This window comes from Macaca fascicularis, chromosome 5, assembly GCF_037993035.2.
Source record: "Macaca fascicularis isolate 582-1 chromosome 5, T2T-MFA8v1.1".
Taxonomy (NCBI): Eukaryota; Metazoa; Chordata; class Mammalia; order Primates; family Cercopithecidae; genus Macaca; species Macaca fascicularis.
This window is the reverse complement of record NC_088379.1, coordinates 77,442,964-77,463,768: the sequence shown is the minus strand read 5'-3', so window position 1 is coordinate 77,463,768 and position 20,805 is coordinate 77,442,964. Positions and strand designations below refer to the sequence as shown.

At 37.3% G+C, this 20,805-nt stretch overlaps 2 protein-coding genes across 4 annotated transcripts in view; one reads left to right on the top strand and one right to left on the bottom strand.

The window, feature by feature from the left end:
* PPAT (phosphoribosyl pyrophosphate amidotransferase) overlaps nt 1-20,805 on the bottom strand; it is a 42,331-nt gene that overhangs the window by 11,412 nt on the left and 10,114 nt on the right. For both annotated transcript variants that reach the window (XM_005555229.4, XM_065545175.1), the window contains exons 2-3: nt 3,069-3,135; nt 1,908-2,114 (exon numbers count right to left, since the gene is read on the bottom strand). In XM_005555229.4, the coding sequence (XP_005555286.1) occupies nt 1,908-2,114; nt 3,069-3,135 (274 nt within the window). The remainder of the gene's footprint in view (nt 1-1,907; nt 2,115-3,068; nt 3,136-20,805) is intronic.
* Nucleotides 5,875-20,805, top strand: part of PAICS (phosphoribosylaminoimidazole carboxylase and phosphoribosylaminoimidazolesuccinocarboxamide synthase) — a 51,650-nt gene continuing 36,719 nt past the window's right edge. The window contains exons 1-4 of one of the 2 annotated variants that reach the window (XM_074039965.1): nt 5,875-6,265; nt 11,735-11,821; nt 14,936-15,370; nt 20,650-20,733. In XM_074039965.1, coding sequence (XP_073896066.1) covers nt 5,884-6,265; nt 11,735-11,821; nt 14,936-15,370; nt 20,650-20,733 — 988 coding nt within the window. In that variant the 5' untranslated portion in view covers nt 5,875-5,883. The remainder of the gene's footprint in view (nt 6,266-11,734; nt 11,822-14,935; nt 15,371-20,649; nt 20,734-20,805) is intronic. The other variant, XM_074039964.1, reaches the window with a different exon arrangement.

Here is a 20,805-nt window from a genome sequence, read left to right as displayed (position 1 = left end):
GAACATTTTCAGTAGGGAGCTAAAAGTAGAGATGAAGTTTAGCATCTGGGTAAGGGGTAATGTCAGGAAACGGTGAGTTAGTGGTTATCTCTAAGTGGTGAATTTTTAAGAAATTTTTACTCCATATTTATACGTTCATGATTGTCTGAATTTTTAAATGAACTATACATTTTTTCATTTGGGGACAGAAAAGCACAATAAGGTCATTATAATGCCTACAAACAGGGCTGGACAAAGCTCTAGGAAATGTCTAAAGACAGAACTGAAAATAGAATGACAATGAATGGTACAAAAGCCTAGTTTCTAGATATTTTTGACCCGGCAATTCATTATTATTCAGCTTCTGTAACTGTTCATCATATGTGAATTGCCCAGCTCTAGAATGCTTATAGGATGATGGAGCATGTGGGTAACAATCTATTACTAAATATCACCAGGTTCTGAGGTTACCAAGTCAAGATGATTGGGAGCTAATAAACTGAAGAAACCCAACATTAATGAATGAATGCCTGAATGGATAAAAGGAAGCTACTAGGAATGAATATAAAGACAGGCAGTTTAAAAAAAAAAAAAGATAAAATGATGAATGAAAGCATAGGCACAAATTTGACATCATTAGCACAGAAAGCTCCAAACAACATGCTGTGAACCAAGAGTTTAAACACTCTCTCCCTTTTCCCATACTCTAGTTTTCTGTCATTGTTTCCAATTCATTTTTTTATGTCATCTCCAAGTTTATACTCCATTTTATTTTTATGATTTTGTGACATATAAGAAGAAATATATATGTTGATTTTTATCCTGGTCTTTCCTGGTACACAGCTCCTAAAACCCTTAGAATTGCCAAAATGATAAGTGTCCTTTTGTATGCTGTTGAGATGACCAGTAGCTAGGGGTTCCTACATAGCATCAGTATGAGGGCTGGTTGCCAGGGGAATCAACCAGAGGGTTGGAGCTTCCAGCTTCGGGGAGAAAGGCTAAAGGTTAAGCTGATCACCAGTGGCTGATGATTTAATCATTCATGCCTACTTCATGAAGCCTCTATAGAAATTCACAATGACTAGGTTCAGAGAACTTCTGGATAGCTGAACAGTTGGAGATGCCTGGAAGGTGGTGCCCCTGGAAAGGGCATGGAAGCTCCATGCTCGTTCCCACATACCCTGCCCTTTCCATCTTTTCACCAGACCGCTCTTCTGTAGCCTTTGTAACATCCTTCATAATAAACTGGTAAATGTATACAAAGTACTTTCTTGAGTTTTGTGATGTTTGAAACCAAAGGCAGTGCCAGGGCTGTTGCAGGAACTCCCAATTTATAACTGGTTGTCAGATGTACCAGAGGCCTGGACTTGCAACTAGCATCTGAAGTGGGGGACAATCTTGTGGGATTGAGCCCTTAACTTCTGGAACCTGACTTTACCTCCAGGTACTATCAGAATACAACTGAATTATAGGATACCCATTTCGTATCCTCTGGAAAATTGGCTGGTACAAGAAACCCCCCTATTTGGCCACAGAAGTGTGCTGAGTCTGAGAATAGGAAAAACGCTTGGTTTTTCTTATTTCATACGAGCTTTGTACATAGCAACAGAGTTAAAGAGATAGCAAGTCCATAAACTCTAATTTCTCTATGCTTCCAACCATAAATCAACTCTCCCAAATCTCTAGAGCAGTGCATTCAAAAAGTGAGTCTAAAATGCATATTCTCACCCTTGTCTCCAACTCTAGGGGACATCTTACAATCTGGAATTGTAACAAGTACTCCAGATCATTCTGATGCAATTGTTGTTGCAGTTAGGTAACAGGTAGCAACAATTAGAAAATGCCTTTTACAAAGATCCTTAACTTTTATTCATTAACCCATGCTAATCATTTTAAAAGGCTTAGGGAAAACAAACAAACAAATGTACCTTTTTCCTTAATCGAGCAGCATTTACCAATTCACCATTATGTGCCACAGCTATCTTCCCATGAAGTGTTTCAACAACAAAGGGCTGACAATTTTCTAATTCACATTTTCCTGTAGTGGCATATCTTGTGTGTCCAATTCCAAGATTTGAAACATACAATTTTTTCAAATTGTCTTCAGTAAAGACGTGATTTACAAGACCCATTCCCTTGAGAAATCAAAAAGTGCAACTTAGAAAAAAACAGACTAGTACTGCTAGTAATAAACACCTCTCTTTTCTGCTCAGCCAATCCAAATAAGACAAAGAAGTGCATTTAATTTCTCTGTGTTTCAGAATTCTAATCTTAAAAAAAGGCCAAAAACAAATAACCTAACTGTAAGAACTGTGAAGCACTTACTTAAAAAAATTTATTGAGGCAAAAGTCACATAACATAAAATTAACCATTCTACAGAGAAAAATTTAGTGGCATTTAATACCTTCACAATGTTGAAGCACTTGTGTTTCATAAGATACTATTCACTAAAACATTTAAGAACAGATGTACTAAGCAATACAATTTGTCAAGCATAAAAACTAAGATTTGCATTAAACAAATCAAAGCATCTTAAAGCATTTAAATAAATGACTCCCTATTTGAGTTGGTCTTAGGCAAAAAATTGTCACTGGGGAAGAAATACATCCTAATTTGATAAATGTTAGGATATAAAGTTGAAAGTGGCTGATCCAAAGAATATCACTTTTGACTGCAAATTATTTATTCAACCCCCCCATATTAATGATCACCTGTCTTTTGTTATCTTTGTCATCCCATTTCTTTCACTTATTTATTTATTTATTTTATTTTTTGAGACGTAGTTTTAGTCTTGTTGCCCAGGCTGGAGTGCAATGGTGTGACATTGGCTCACCGCAATCTCCGCCTCCCAGGTTCAAATAATTCTCCTACCTCAGCCTCCCAAGTAGCTGGGATTACAGGCATGCGCCACCACACCTGGCTAATTTTGTATTTTGAGTAGAGACAGGGTTTCTCCATGTTGGTCAGGCTGGTCTCGAACTCCCGACCTCAGGTGATCCTCCTGCCTTGGCCTCCCAAAGTCCTGGGATTACAGGCATGAAGCACCATACCCAGCCTGTCATCAAGATTTCTTAAAGTTCAAATTTACCTTGTGTGATTTGAATGTTGGCACTGAACTCCCGTCACTAGTCACAATACCGGCACTCTCCTGACCCCTGTGAATATAAAAAGATATTAGCTGTTAAATCTGCCAATTGATGAGCTTCTTGAAGAACTTTATCAAGCATACTTTCTCGACAAGCACCCATGAACTTAGTGTGACAACACATTAAATGCTACTTGTACTAGTACTACTCCTATTGATGATGCTGATGCTGATGATTAGCAATCACAGCAGATGACAATGTAACAACTAGATATCTAATTCTAACTAACATGTCCTAAGCATTTTATGCTGTAAGAATAAATAATTTAAAACCTACTGGAACCCCAAATATACTTTAGGCCTTGAGAGAGATATGACTGTGATCCAAGTCACATATGGTTACAACTTCTGTTTCTCAGACTATAGATTAACTCACTTTCTTATTTTTCTTGTTCTATACAATGACTAGAGAGAATTAAAAGACATCAGAGACGGCCGGGCGCCGTGGCTCACGCCTGTAACCCCAGCACTTTGGGAGGCCGACACGGGCAGATCACGAGGTCAAGAGTTGGAGACCATCCTGGCCAACATGGTGAAACCCTGTCTCGACTAAAAATACAAAAATTAGCTGGCCCTGGTGGCACACGCTTGTAGTCCCAGCTACTGAGGAGGCTGAGGCAGGAGAAACGCTTGAATCTGGGAGGCGGAGGTTGCAGTGAACCAAGAAGAAGAAGAAGAAAAAAAAAAGACAACAGAGGTGATAACATCCTGCCTTCTCAAGTGATGACCTTTGTTAAAGATTAACTTCTAGGCAGAGGCGGGTGGATCACAAGGCCAGGAGACCGAGACCATCCTGGTTGACACGGTGAAACCCCATCTCTATTAAAAATACAAAAAATTAGCCGGGTGTGGTGGCGTGCGCCTGTAGTCCCAGCTACTCGGGAGGCTGAGGCAGGAGAATGGTGTGAACCCAGGAGGCAGAGCTTGCAGTGAGCCGAGATCGCACCACTACACTCCAGCCTGGGTGACACAGCGGGAATCCATCTCAAAAAAAAAAAAAAAAAAAAAGGATAACTTCTGCTTTCCTGTGCTGCATAGACCAAATGAAAGAAAACCCATTCACAATTACATCCTCTGTAAAAAATGTTAAAGGTACCCTTCCCCAAAAGAACCACCACCTATAACCAATCAAACTGCTGTAACTGGGCGCTAACCTTTTATAAAAAATGTTGTGATTCTGCTAAAAACTCCTCTGTCTGCCTATAGAAATGAAACCTTAACTTTCCTACTTCTCAATGCTGACTCCATTCCTTGGAGTTGGTGTTTCCAGGTGAGTCATCCTCAAACTTGGCGCGTGAATAAACTCTCTTTAAACTAGATTCTGATCCTTTTAATTATTTAAGTTGATAGCATGAGTGATCTAATTTGGCTTTCACAACAATCCTATGAAGTAGGTACTATGATTACCACGCCCATTTTACAGATAAACACACTAAAGCAATAGAAAAGAAGTTACTTTCCCATTGCCAAACAGACAGCAAGTGGCACAGGCAGGATTCGAATACAGACAACCCAGCTGCAGAATTTATGCTTCTAACCTCTACACTTTATAACCTCTAAATAGGGTTTCAACAGGATGAGTATGTAGATATAAATTAAAACCTCCAAATACAATAGAGGCAAAATGTGTAGCTGGTACTGAAACTATCACCATTTTTTGTGCCTTTCTGCATTTTCCAAATGTTCTCCAATAAATAGGACTTTTATTATTAGAAAAAAAAAAAATGTTGTTTTTGAAAACCCTCTGCTGACCAGGCACCCTTTCCCATGTCTGTGTCTCATTTCCTGCATTAGTGTTTTTAAGTGGTGATACAGAGAAAACAGCCAAAATCTAAAGACATAGTAAAGACTAAGAGCATCCATACCGCTGTGCAGTATAAACTCTCATAAAGGTTCCAACTGCTTTACAATTTTTAATAGTTCTGAACAAGTGCTATAAATAGTAGATGTTTATTGACCAATTTTTGTTCCAGAGAACATATATATCAGGATAGAAACAAAAAGTAAACCTCTTCCATATGTGCCTGTAGACTTTAGTGGCTGTTAATACATTGATTTATTTGGTAAAAAGGAACCTTTTTCAAAATTATATATTGCAATTGTTGCAGCATTTTATTAACGAGAAAAACTATAACATTAAATATGTTGCCAAGTAAAACTCTAAAAAACACTTGGCATGATCACAGCTCAGAGCAGCCTCAAGAACTGATTTTATTAAATGCATTAAATACTGAAAATAGATATGCATAATACTATATACCATATGGGACTAAATAAATTATGACTTATGATTTCTTTTATTTAGTGAAATGCTATGGGGTCTGTAAGTTAACCAATGTTAGAGGACTAGGTGATTCATGTCAGTGGAAATATATTATTAACAATGGTTATAAACCTCTGGGAAAAAACCTCTGCCAACCATTTTCAAAACAATTTTTAAAAATTAACAATCATTTGGTAAAACAGTAAATTATGAAAGAAAAGAAATACACAAAAAACGGTTTTCTTTCCCTTTTGTCTCAAGGGTAGTTCTTCCTTCAAGCTGAAATGAATATGGTTAAAAATCATTTAGGTCCAGGCTTCTTTAATCACAAAGCCTGCTTATTTGGCAGTTTCTCAAGTTACTCCCTCAGGCAGCTTGAACCAGTTAAACTAGATCCTTTCAGCTCTTCAGAGCTTATTGACAACCAGCCGTCTGGTTTCCTAGGAAACAAAACCTTGGCTAGAAATAGTGAATCATTTCCAGGTCACTTTCAACATGGAGAGTGGAGCAGGAAAGCACTGGACTGAGGAGGAGGTTAAAGCTTTGCTAAGTGTCTGGGCAGAAAAAAATATACGAAAACAACTTTATGGAACACTAAGAAATAAAGGAATATTTATTTACATTGCTAAAAGGCTGCAATCATTAGGAGTATACAGAGACTGGAAACAGTGCCGGGCTAAGTACAAAAATCTCAAATATGAATACAGAACAGTTAAATATGCCCATAACTCTGGAGACAGCTCTAAAACTATGAAGTTCTTCCACGATTTGGATGTAATCCTGCAGTATGAACCTGCCATACAATTTACAGAGGAAGATGCAAATGGCAGGTACCTGGAAACGCTCAGCCCAAGTACAGCCCCAGAGACCACTGAAGGTAAAAAAAAAAAAAAAAAAAAAAAAAAAGTACTCTTTTGTTTTTGTTTTGTTTTACAGTTTTACAAACTGTAAAAGTTCAAGACTTCTGAGGCCATATGATAAATATAGACTGAAATGTCAAGACTGAGGAAAAATAACCAATTTATTATGCTATTTTGCACAAGGTTAAGAATTAATTTTTTTTAAAAAGAGGTTAAATATTACTACTTTAAAAAAATCTGTAAAATACAGAAAAAGCACATTACAATGGCACCGACTGCTAGTGCCAACTGCATGTGATGTTTCTGAAATATGGATTGGGTTCTAAAAATTGTTTAAGTTTTAATTTTGTAAGAGTGGCAAAAAGGGGGAAAAATATCAAAAACATTAATTAACTGATGTTTTTCCACAGCTCCAAACAAGAACTTTCTCCTTTATTTTGTTTCCATTTTCCTAAATTGATAAATAAAAGCACATTTAAAATAACTGTTCAACACTATTTCATTACTTGTTTCGAAGAACAGCTCCATTTTAACAATGAAGAAGAACAGCTCCATTTTAACAATAAAGCATCACGAAGATGTAATAGATTAAATGATCTGAGACTAAGTGATTTACAGTAGTTTCTTGACGCACTGTGTTGTTAAACCCAATACTACTTACATAGAATCTGCTCACTGTCTGTGGAAACATTAGTAGGCAAAGGGAGGGAAATCAATGACAGTAGTAAGATTTCTACCATAGTCTAAATCTTACAGATGCTATTTTTAAGAGCAGAATTATTCAAAAATCTGTAACACCCACTATCTGTGTGTACCATGGGCAAAGCACTAAGCTATATACATTTAGTAATGTGAAACCTCAAAAAGTACAGAACTGCAAATAAATTTAACACCTGAGAGAAAATAGTAAATAGTATAATAAAAGTACCAAATGTGAATTGGGTTAAGAGGACAAAGATTACAACTGGTTAACTTAAGTTAGCTAATTTTCATGTTTACAGCTCAGTAACAAATCATTTCATTAAAAGAAGAATCCACCCTGCCTACATTCTTTCCATTTCTGAGATGACACCAAATTCTGAGAAAGCTTTGCGGTTATTACCATATTAAACAGCAATTACATTATTTTATTCAATTAAACACCTTCCACTCTTCATTATTTAAGTGCTTTAAATATTGATTAATAAATAAGTAAATCACTTAGCTTCTGAAAGTCCCCGATTTTAACCAGGAGTTGGTCTGATGAAGATGTGGGTGCCAGTATCTCCACTTCTTAAAGGGATCTTCAGCCCTTTCAGGTATTCCCTTGGCTCCAAACTCCTTCATTTTCACTCATAAACGGAGGGACTATACTTACAACTTAACTATGCACGTTTAGGTACCTCAAACCCCCAATTCCAAAATCAAACTCTCTCTTCTCCCATCAACTTTTTTTTTTTTTTTTTTAAGAGAGAGGGTTTCATTCCTGTCACCCAAGCTGGAATGCAGTGGCGTGATCTTGGCTCACTGCTCCAGGACTCAAATGATCCTCCCAACTCAGCCTCCTGAATAGCTGAGACTATGGGGCATGACCCACCATGCCTGGCTAATTTTTTGTATTTTTGGTAGAGATGGGTTTCACCATGTTGCCCTGGCTGGTCTCAAACTCCTGGGCTCAAGAGATTCTCCTGCTTCGGCCTCCCAAAGTGAGGCATGATCCACCACATCTAGCCCGAATTTGATCCTCCTACAAATTGGTTCCACCTTAGCATCACTATATTTCCAATCACTTATACAGAAACATTTGAGATATCCTTGATTTTTGGCCAGTCACTAAGTCTTTAAAAAATCTGCTGACATACTACATAAAATTTTCTCTCTGCTCTATTCTCATTACGACTAACCAGAACTTCTTCATCTCTCATATACAATATTAATGTAACCTCTTTACTGGGCTCCCTGGTTTTCAGCCTCTTCCCATATACTTTCCACAATACCACTAGTTGTTTTTTACATTTTTAAATTATAAAATTATAAGCACATTAACATTTTGGTTGCATTAAAAATAATCTTTATACCCAAGATTAATCATGATCTAAAATTAAATACTACAATTAATGGTTCCATAATATTTAACTGAGTGTGGGTCTTCACCCCCCTCAGGCAAATGATACTGCAATTAATAACTTTTGTCCATTTTTAGTATTACTACTTTAGGACACAAGTCCTAATACTGATTCAGAAGGATATAATTACTTTGGTTTTTTTGTTGTTTTGTTTTGGGTTTTTCGTTTTGTTTTGTTGTGTTTGAGATGGAGTCTCACTCTGTCAAAAAGGCTGGAGTGCAGTGGTGTAATCTCAGCTCACCACAACCTCTGCTTCCCAGGTTCAAGCGATTCTCCTGCCTCAGCCTCCCAAGCTGGGATTAGAGGCGCATGCCACCATGCCCAGCTAGTTTTTGTATTTTCAGTAGAGACAGGGTTTCACCATGTTGACTAGGCTGGTCTCGAAGTCCTGTCCTCAAGGGATCTGCCCACCGTGGCCTTCCAAAGTGCTGGCATTACAGGCCTTAGGCATCCCGCCTGGCCATTACTTTGAAACATTATTTCTAAAATAACTGCTTTCCAAAATAACTGTACTTCACTAGGCATGAATGTCCCTTATGTAGAACCATTGTCATGCAAAATTATGGAGTATTGATGGGAAGAACAGACTTTCCAAATTTAATAAGTAAATAGTGATTTAGGCCAGGCGTGGTGGCTCATGCCTATAATCCCAGCACTTTGGGAAGTTGAGGAGGGTGGATCACCTGAGGTCAGGAGTTCAAGACCAGCCTGAACAACATGGTGAAACCCTGTCTCTACTAAAAATACAAAAAATTAGCTGGGTGTGGTGGTGGGCACCTGTAATCCCAGCTACTCGGGAGGCTGAGACAGGAGAATTGCTTGAACCCAGGAGGCAGAGGTTGTAGTGAGCCGAGATCATGCCTCTGTACTCCAGCCTGGGTGACAAGAGTAAAACTCCATTTCAAAATAAATAAATAAAATAAATAACGATTTAGGCTAATTTAAGAAACAATGGCCTATAATGATATACAAATTGGTAACTTTTAATTTGCATTTGTTTAATTACCAGTAAGGTGGAACACTTTTCTATACATTTATTCACTTTTACAAATTGACCATTCATGTCAACTGAGGTCTTAGAAATTTGCGTGATTTTCTTGCCTTACGATTTATTTGATCTGCAGAATCCAAAACTTTTTAAGGTAATCAAAGTTTTTTCCCTAAGGCTTAAGAAGCCCTCCTTGCACCAGGTTTGATTCATTATATAATGTTTTCTGGTTTTTCCTATGGCCGAACCAGCAGAATTTTTATTGGTGTGTGATAAATGGAAGAAGGGAAGAAAATGGAAGTGCCTTTTCCACTGTTGGGATCAACCTCATGCAAGTGGTAGGGATAGGCTGCTTGTTAGGCAGCAAGTAGCCAGGACCAGAGCCATGGCAAAGGACCCAAATACACTTTTGACCAACTCTATGAGGCTTCATGTTCTGCTAAATCTGATCATCCTCAGCCTCAGAATTCCTTTGGCCTACAGCTGCCAAACCACATTCCTTCAGTGGTCAAGTTTTCCCTCTATTTCACTCCTTTTATTTTATATAAATGCATCTCAAGTAATGATTTAAGAGTTTCAGTTTAAAATCCCCAGAGCCTCTGCCTACAGTTTTAGGATTCATGCTGTGGAATGAGGAGCAACTTAGGAAAAAATTATCTGAAGAGGTCGGAGAGAGAGCTTTTCTGTTTCACTATCATTTGTATATTTGGTCCAGACTCTTTTCTATGGCGGTAAATCTAGACTCTAAACCAGGTAATAGAATAGAAACCCTGCCTTTCTTTACTGCTCTCATATTCAAGCTCAGGTGTTAAATAACCTGGGCCCTGTTTCTCTAAAGATAATTCTTACATAACTCCAGATTTTTATTTTTCCTATTTTCAAACAAATCTAAAACATTTCTCAACAACATTTTAGCCTAAAGCAATTATAAAACCTGATTTAAATTTTTCAACAATTTTTACCTTGAGAGTTAAATACAACTGTGCCATCTGAGAGCAGTGATGTGCTTTTGTACTTATGTTTATTTTTCATTTGTTTTCCTTTTTTAACATAGAAACCCTAAGAGTTTTTAAGATGATAAAGAGCATACCTTTTCTTTTTCTTCAACGGGAAAGTCTGTAAACGTAATGGTGAATCATGATTTTAAAAGAATGTTTATGCCACTAAAATCACACCTAACAGTTGATCTATTAATGTAAAATACAACGCTACTTTTGTTACTCAATAAAATAGAACTGGAAAAACATTTGGAAATGAAATGATTAATGAGATGAGTAAATTTTTAATTTAAACATTACAAAGAGCAATCAAACGATACTTATCCACCTCCCGATTAGTCTGCAATTTCATTGTAATTATAATTCATCTTCATGTGTCAATTTGAGTTAAAAATCATATAAGTTGGATTCCTTTCTAAGATGTACTTCATCCTCCTCATTTGATCACTTTAAAAAGTAGCCTATGCCTCATTTTATGAAAGCCTATATAAAAGCATCCAAACCATAAAATGAGGAAATCAAAGGAGGACTTCAGTTTTTATGGTTGGCATGGTTCTTTTAAATGACATATTCCTTAATCCATTTAAACATAATTTAGATTAACTTCTGGAAACTTTAGTATGTATCAATCAATAAATTATATAAGATACTTAAAAACTCTAAGCTATCTGATCATATATGCCAAAAAACCAGCACTTTCTAATTATCTATCTCATTGCAGGACCCACTCTTTTACATTACTGGTATTATTTAGCAAGTGCCTACTCTGTTAGAGCACCCAAGATACAATTATAAATAAAACACCACTTTTTAAAAATGTAAGACTGGGCACGGTGGCTCACGCCTGTAATCCCAGCACTTCGGGAGGCCGAGGATCACCTGAGGTTAGGAGTTCGAGACTAGCTTGGCCAGCATGGTGAAACCTCGTCTCTACTAAAAATACAAAAATTAGCCAGGTGTGGTGGCAGATGCCTGTAATCCCAGCTACTTGTAAGGCTGAGGCAGGAGAATTGTTTGAACCCAGGAGGCAGAGGTTACGGTGAGCCAAGATCACACCACTGCACTCCACTCTAGCCTGGGCAACAAAGTGAGACTCTGTCTCAAAAAAAAAAAAAAAAAAAAAAAAGTAATTTAACTTGAAAACTAACTACAACTGTTTCTAAAAACTTACAAAATTACCAAACAATTCTAGCAGAAATTCAAAATAGACCATGTCTATATTGGATGGAAAAAATTGGATTTTTCTTTAAATACATAAATATTTAAACTATATTATACAACTTTATTACAAAATGTCTATCACAAATCTATTTTGAAGAATATGATCACATTTAGCTAAAGCTATTAGGATTATCAGTTATGTTATTTCTAAAAGGAATTCTGTTATATTTCCAGGTAAAATGTCAATTGCATCAGAAGATAAGGAAGATGTCTCAGGAAATCCTTTACTTCTGGTTTCTCATGTCAGACCAATGGAACTAGGTATAGTATAATGGGTGGGACAGAATGAAACTGATCTAATTTCAAACTAGAAGATAAGACTGGTTTCTAATCTGAGAAAACTGACAATTTTTCCTGGAAGAAACACTCAGAATTAATTTATGTTTTCCTCCCTTTTTGCCAACCCATGCTGAAAAAAATTATTTCTAAAGCAAATGATTTCTTTACCAAATTTAAGTTTCCTAGAAATACAGGTTCTCTAATTTCCAAACTTTACTCTTTAAATGTAAGAAATCTGATGGCTAGACTTACACATAGTAATGCACATGATCACTTTAGTGGCAAGGGTTAAGACAAACAGAATTTTACGTTTGAAAGTAAACATCAGAGCCACAACCAGGTCAAGGATTCAGTGTAAATCCTTCTTCGCTTCTATTTTTCTTTTCTTTTTTCTTTTTTTTGGAGACCAAGTCTCACTCTGTTGCCCAGGCTGGAATGCACTGTCATGATCCCAGCTCACTGCAACCTCTGCCTCTGGTTCAGGCGATTCTCCTACCTCAGCCGCCCGAGTAGTTGGGATTACAGGCGCGTACCACCACACCCAGCTAATTTTGTATATTTAGTAGAGACAGGGTTTCACCATGTTAGCCAGGCTGATCTAGAATTCCCAACCTTTGGTGATCCACTCGCCTAGGTCTCCCAAAGTGCTGGGATTACAGGCATGAGCCACCACACCCGGCTGCTTCTAATTTCTTATTGAAGCTAGAAGCAAAAACCTTACTTCTAACTTAAATGATAGAAAAACCTATTTGTAACCCAAATAAGAAAAAAAATTCTGAAAAGCATTTCAAAGCAAAGACATTAAATATACCACAAAATATCTCAAATAAATGCTATAAAGTTTTTTTCAATGACTTAAAACTCGTGAATCTGATAAAAGTTGTTAATTGTAATATCATTTGTATGATAGGGGCCAAAACCTAATCTCAATTAAATATTACTGAACCATTAATTTAATATTTAATTTTAAATTATGGCCAGGCACAGTGATTCACACCTGTAACCCCAGTACTTTGGAAGGCCAAGGTGGGGGATCACTTGAGACCAGGAGTTCAAGACTAGCCTGGGCAACAGAGAGAGACCCCCCCCCATGCCTAATAAATTATTAAAAATAGGCCAGGTGCAGTCAGTGGTTCATGCCTGTAGTCCCAGCTACTTGTGAGGCTGAGGCAGGAAGGCTCACTTGAACCCAGGAGTTCAAGGCTGCAGTGAGTCATGACTGTGTTACTGCACTCGAGCCTGTGCAGCAGAGTCTAGGGGAAAAAAAATGAAAGAAACAAAATAAATTATGATTAATCTTGGGTATAATTTGAAGATATTTATTTATTTATTTATTTATTTATGTTGAGACAGAGTCTCGCTCTGTCGCCAGGCTAGAGTGCAACGGTGAGATCTCGGCTCACTGCTATCTCCGCCTCCCAGGTCCAAGCGATTCTCCTGCCTCAGCCCCACAGGCACGCACCACCACACCCAGCTAGTTTTTGTATTTTCAGTAAAGACGGTTTCACCACGTTGGCCAGGATGGTCTTGACCTCCTGACCTCGTGATCCACCTGCCTTGGCTGCCCAAAGTGCTGGGATTACAGGCGTGAGACACCACACCTGGCTGAAGATTATTTTCAATGCAAACAAAATGTTAATGTCATGCACGGTAGCTTGTGCCTGTGATCCCAGCTACTCTGGAGGCTCGCTTGAGCCTGGGAGGTTCAGACTGCAATGAGCGGTGATCTCTCCACTACACTCTAGCCTTGGTGAAAGAAAATTGCTTTCTTTTTAAAAAATTTTATTTTATTTTATCTTATTTTGAGACAGTGTCTCACTCTTTCACCCAGGCTGGAGTGCAGTGGTGTATTCTCAGCCTATTGCAACCTCCACCTCCTGGACTCAAGCAATCCTCCCACCTCAGCCTCCCAAGCACCTGGTACCACAGGCACATGCCACCAAGCCTGGCTAATTTTTGCATTTTTTTGTAGAGACAGGTTTTGCCCTGTTGCCCAGGCTGGTCCCCAACTCCTGAGCTCAGGCAATCCACCTGCCTTGGTACCCCAAAGTGCTGGGATTACAGGCCTGAGCCACCATGCCCAGCCAAAAATTCCTTTCTTTAATAATATTACATCCAATTTGAAACCCTGTCTCAAAAAAAAAAAAAAAAAAAAAAAAACCCACAAAAACCAAAGTTAATGTGCTTGTAATTTTATAATTCAAAAAATGAACCTACTTCTTTTATGAAAATGAAATCTGAGAAAAGCACAAGATAATATGGTTGTCAAAATAACCAATATAAAGTCAGGTACCTGTCAGTAATGTAAATGAAGTATAAAACTGTTCTAGAGACCTAATACGCACCATGGCATATTAAAGGATTTATAACTAAGTGGAGACATACTGCCTAGGAACAAGGCATTATGAAATTTCTGACACACTTCCCTACCGTTGAAAGAAAATGCTTCATTTAAAATGGCTTTAGTCTTTCTGTAATTTTCACAAGGCATAAACACTGATTTTTCTGTGTGACTCTTCCAAGCCCTCAGCTCATGAGTAGCCTCAGTTCTCAACTCTGACTACACATTAGATCACAATCTGGGGATGAAGGATGAGGCAGGTACCAGAGTGGTGGTTTTTAAACGCTTCCCAGTAGACTGATACATAGCCAAAGAAAATCACAAGATAAAGAAAGGAGTTAAATTCTTTGTACCTATCCTATTTCAAAACAAATTATCTACAATGAGACATTTTCTTATATAATTACTGTTTTCTACAGTAAATGCTACACATTTAAATATTGAACTTCCACTATGTACTGATATACACCCTACATAGTAAAGGAGTGATATGGAAGAGAAAAAAATGATATAGAGGAAAGATGATCAAAATGTGACTAAAAAGCCACAACTTTATTAAAGCCAGTAACTGGCATAATAATGGACAGCTTTAGGTTCTGAATTTGTTTCCCCACTGTTAAAGAGAAAAGCTAAGCTATGATTTGTTACTCCATCTCCTATGGAGGAAACTGCTTTCTTTAATAATGTTGCATCCAATTATTTACCTTGTCTGATGTATATAATGCATATGTCTTTTACCTCTCTACCTAATGCAGGTATCTCTACGTCAGTATTGGAACCCTCTAATAATACAACTTTTATCCCAACTGTAGCAAATGAAGGAGGAAAGCACTGGACTGTGACAGAAGTCAGGGCTCTAATAGACATCTGGTCTGATAAAAGCATACAACGACAACTAGAGGGAACAGTGAGAAATAAGAGGATATTTGAACAAATTGCGGCCAAGCTTCAGAAATTTGGAATAGAGAGAGACTGGAAACAGTGCAGAACAAAGTACAAAAACCTAAAACATGAATACAAGATCGTAAGAACAGCTCAAGATCTAGGCATGACTAAGAGTATGAAATTTTTTACTGAGTTGGATGCTATTCTGGGACCCAATAAAACAGAAAAATCACGAGACCAGGAGTCCCAAGATGGAGAACATGTCACAGAATGTGCCAACGTAAAAATGGGAGAGGACCAGACAGGTAGGAAGGTGAAGAAAAATAATCTTAACATCATGTTACATCATACAGGTTCAAGGATCCCTTTTCCAAAATGCCTGGGATCAGAAGTGTTTCAGATTTAGACATTTTTTCAGATTTTAGAGTATTTGGATATACATCGTGAGGTATCTTAGAAAGGGGAGCCAAGTCCAAACATGAAATTCACATGTGTTTCATACATATAGCTTAAAGCTAATTTTATGCAGTATTTTAAATAATTTTGTGCATGAAACAAAGTTTTGACTGTACCCATCACATGAGGTCAACTGTATAATTTTCCACAGGTAGCATCATGTTGGTGCTCAAAAAGTTTCAGATTTTGTAGCATTTCAGATTTCATGAGGGATGCTCAACCTGTATTGAAAATGTTCAGTACCATAAGAGGAATGTTATATACGTAAGTTAAATAGGTTTCATTACATGCTATTTGACAAACTAGCTGAATTTATTATGAAACAGATTTAGTATACATTTGATCTTCCCCAGAATAGAAACAGTACAGTTATACAAAAAGGAGGAAATAAAACTGGATTCCCAGAATAAAGTTTAAAATAGATCAATTTTAATAAAGCAAATATGCAACCCCAGACGGCAGAAGTTAAAGTAAATTTTCACACTAATTGTGGTAAAACTGAGTAGAATAGAAAAAGGGCATTGAAGAACTTAGAAAAATATAAAATACATGAGACTTTCTTAGAAGTAGTACATTTCTCTGGGACCCATCATAAATGTCTTTGAAGTATATTTAAACCAAAGGATTGAGATGCAGTACATACACACAAAGACACGATAGCATGAAATAAACTGAATGAGTTCTAGACCAGGATTCAGGAAGTCAAAGTTCTAAGGCTCTGTGGAACCTTGAAGTAACCAAGTGTCTCCTCTAGACCAGGGGTCCCCAACACCTGGACCCTTACTGGTCCGTGGCCTGTTACGAACTGGGTTGCACAGCAGGAGATGAGTGGTGGGTGAGTCAAGTTTCTTCTGTATTTACAGACACTCCCCATCATGCACATTATGACCTGAGCTCCACCTCCTGTCAGATCAATGGCAACATTAGACTCTCACATTAGATTAGAATACTGGTACAAGAAGACTGTTGTGAACTGTGCAGGCAAGGGATCTAGGTTGTGTGCTCCTCATGAGAATCTAATGCCTGATGATCTGTCACTGTCTCCCATCACTCCCAGACGGGACCATCTAGTTGCAGGAAAACAAGCTCAGGGCTCCCACTGATTCTAGATTATGGTGAGTTGTTTAATTATTTCATTATATATTACAGTGTAATAATAATAGAAATAGAGTGCACAATAAATGTAATGCACTTGAATCATCCCAAAACCACGGCCCCCTCACCCCCAGTCCATGGAAAAATTGTCTCCCATGAAACCAGTCCCTGGTGCCAAAAGGTTGGAGACTGCTGCTCTAGACCTAACTCCAGAATTGGGGGGTGTGGACAATGGTCTTAAAGACCTCTACTAACCACAATGTCTCCAGATTTTATTATCTGGCTTAAATGATGAGTCCCAATTCTAAGATAGTCTGTGTCTAGGGAAGAGAGGGGAACAATAGACAGTTAAGACTGGAAATGCTGGTGAGAAATCTCAAAATATTTCACTGGTGGACAAGAAAGAAACTGGTATGCTAGAGAACTATACATATCCCCCAGTTAGATGACTACAGATAAAGCAGCCCAATAGCAGTGGCATGATATCTTCATACAGTCAATGCTGGAGATGCAGCTAAAGATGATTCCATTAGTTATGTCAGAAGACCTAGTTAGAGACTCAGATCCATACCCAATATCTATAATGACAAAAAGGGTAGGGAATCTAACCTTTGGAAAAGCAAATAATCATATTTACTACTAGGGTCCCTTTAAAAAGGAAAATACTACATTAAAGTTTAAAACACAATTCTGGGCCAAGCGTTGTGGCTCATGCCTATAATCACAGCACTTTGGGAAGCCGGGGTAGGTGGATCACTTGAAGCCGGGAGTTTGAGACCAGCCTCACCAACATGGCGAAACCCCATCTCTACAAAAAAAATACACAAAAAATTAGCTAGGCCTGGTGGCACATGCCTGTAATCCCAGCTACTTAGGAGGCTGAGGCATGAGAATCCTTGGAACCTGGGAGGCAGAGGTTGCAGTAAGCCGAGATCGCACCACTGAACTACAGCCTGGGCAACAGAGTGAGACTCTGTCTCAAAAACAAACAAATAATCTAAATAAATAAAACACGATTCTGAAGTGAACTTAAAAAGTCAATATATATCCCCTTATGTTCATACAGTCATTGCTGGATATGTAGCTGAAGGTGATTTGGTCAGTAATAAGTCAGAAGGCATAGGAGATACAGATATAAAACAAGGTCTTGACACAGGTAAAAAAAATATTCAGGTGTTTTTGTTTTGTTTTGTTTTTGGTGTGTGACAAAGCATATACATAAAATGCTATTATAAGACACTGTTGTGGCCTGAACTGTGTTCCTCCCACCAATGTTCATATATTGAAGCCTTAAACCCCAATGTGATGTATTTGGAGACAGGGCCTTTGAATGATAACTAGCATCATGAGAGTGGTGCCCTCATAATGGGTTTTAGATTTTCCATCAATATATTAATAGATGCTACCATACCTAAGAAATTATGTTATAACATTGTATGAGGTACTGTTGGATCATAACTCAAAACACATAAATGGAAGGTGGAAATAATATTCCCCATGGCTGTTTTTCTCCAAGTATAGCAGCATCAGCATTAACTGAGAACTTACTCAAAATGCAAATTATTGGGTCCCATCCAGAATCAGAAACTCTAGTATTGGGGCCTAGCAATCTGTTTTAACAAGTCTTCCAGGTGATAATGATGCAAGCAAGTTTGAGAATCATTACCCTCTAGTATAGGGCACTAAGGGTGTGGAGGTGAAATTTCGTACTTGCTACCTGATAGTTTGCTGCTTCTACACAAACCAAAATTGGGGAGGAGGAGATCACCAAGCCCCCAAGCTGAAGCTTATCTGTTAAAAAGACCTTGTACCTAGTCTTTCAGTCCAAAGCTTCATATAACCTTACAAAGTATAAAGCCCAATGTTAATTTAACAAACTAGTTAATCAAATTTCCTATACTCCTGGCCAACTTATTTATCTGGTTTATCAGATAGGACAGAGTCTTAGGTTTCCATTGGCATCACAGCAATGGCCTTTGTCATTAAGAGTTAAAAATCAAATTACGCCAGGTGCAGTGGCACATGCCTATAATCCCGGCTTCTTGGGATGCCAAGATTGAAGCATCACTTGAGCCCAGGAGTTTGAATCCAGCCTGGGCAACACAGCAAGAACCCATCTCTAAAAATAAAAAATAAAAATTTAAAAAAGAAGAAAATCAGACTACTGCATTGTTTAATAAGGAAAAAAGATTTCCATCTAAAAAGTTAAGAGCTTTAGTATTCAGAAGATTTTAGCTTGTTAGTCCTTTGGAAAACTTACTTAAGCACAACCTCAAGATACTTTTTTACATGTAAAAGGAAAAGATTAAGTCAGAAATATGAGTTTTTTTGTTGTTGCTGTTTGGCACGTTTGCATGCCAAATATGAAATATTTGGAATATATTTAGAAAATATGAAACAGAACAAATGCATAGTCATTCTAGAAATTATATTAAACTGTTACATGAAAATACAAAGCAAAGATATAAACCTACAAGGATCTCAGCAGCTAAATACATAAGAAAAAAACTTAAACAGGCAGGGATTTTAGGTACACCTGCAATACATACCAACTGATTCACAAATTGCCACTCTGTTCTTAGGAAGAATGTAGTAGAATGTAGTATTGAGGTATAAAAATATGGATTATTTATCTTCAGGGAAAAAATTCACATGAAGTAGTCTTTCTTTAAAAAAACAAAGTGATGGACATTTACATGTAAAAACAGAGGTCACCTCATTTTTATTTTTTATGTTTCACTGATGAATTTCTGAAATCAGAATTGTTATTATTAATAATAACTCCATATTGTTAACTTTGATATCTGGCCAAAAAACCGGTTCCCCAAAAGTATTCTCTTTCCTATCTTAAATGTACGCTATAAGCCATAAGCTTTTCCTTACCTCAAATGAAAATCTAGCTAGAGCTGTAGACCCCTTGGATTCTGAGTATCTAGATCAGTTCCTTATTTGGAACTTCTGAAGATTTTGATCTAGTAGGTTGGAGTCAGTTCAGGCACCCGTATTTTTAGATGATTCTCAAGCATAGCCAGCACTGGAAACCATAGCTAGGTTATCATGCTCAAACCAGCAGAGGACTGATTCACACAGAAGTTTCAATTTGATTCCATTCAGGGAAGAAAAATCCGCTAATGCCAACAGATTATCACTTAAAAATTAATGACTAATGGAATACGAAGGAAATTAATCACAGGGAAGAATCATAGACTGCTCAGGCTATCCCTATTACATTAAGTAAAAAGAAGTGGTCCGTGAAAATTGAATTAACTAGATCTCTGGATCTAAAACATATTTTATATTTCTCCCTGGTCTGAAGCATAAGCGAGAGAGGATAAAAGGAATCAAGACGTTATCAAAGGAGAAAGGACTCTGCCAAAAGAGAAAATTTGTGTTTGACAATCTTATCACCTACCTGTCTCCTCTGAGTAGGACAAAATTGACTTAATTCAGGTCCAATATCAGCTGCCATTTATATGAGCTGGAATGCCTTACTATCTATGTATTCCTGAAAGCCACTGCTTTCTCGTATAGGACAGTCACAGTTAAACCTATTTTAGGTCAGAGGGGGTGGAGTCAGGCATACTTAAATAAGCATAGAAATTCCATGGTAGTAAAATATATCCTATTAGATAAGGTCACGCTGATCTTCAGCCTAAAAATCACAAGTGAAATACCTCAATGTTCATCTAAGAATAACCCTAGAAATGCCCATTTTTCTTTTGGTTGTAGCAAAACATATTTCCAAAATTCAAAAAAATTCACAAGGAGATGGCCAGCAGGGGGCATTAAGGAATCTATTGTTACCATCTCAAAGGGTTTGCTAAGAATTATGTTTTCTTCTAATTCATTTATCTCTCCCAAAAGAAAGAAATTGGAAGCAATTTTCCTTAAACCTGGAATATTTAAACACTTTTGTATATTTTACATGCATTATAATTTGTATAATCTTAGCAGTAACATTATTACATAAATTAATGCACTTTAGTCAGATGAGACACGATATTACTGAGAACTTTTCATTTTAATCCAATAGTACATCCAGATAGAGAAGAACTGATTACTAAAAGTTCAGAAAACCCAAGACTTATAAATGTGAAAAAAGAAAGTTCAGACACAGGTATGCTGCTAATCTTAAATACAGGCAACTTGTTAATTATGAAGGTATTATTTTTCTAATTTGTACTGTTGG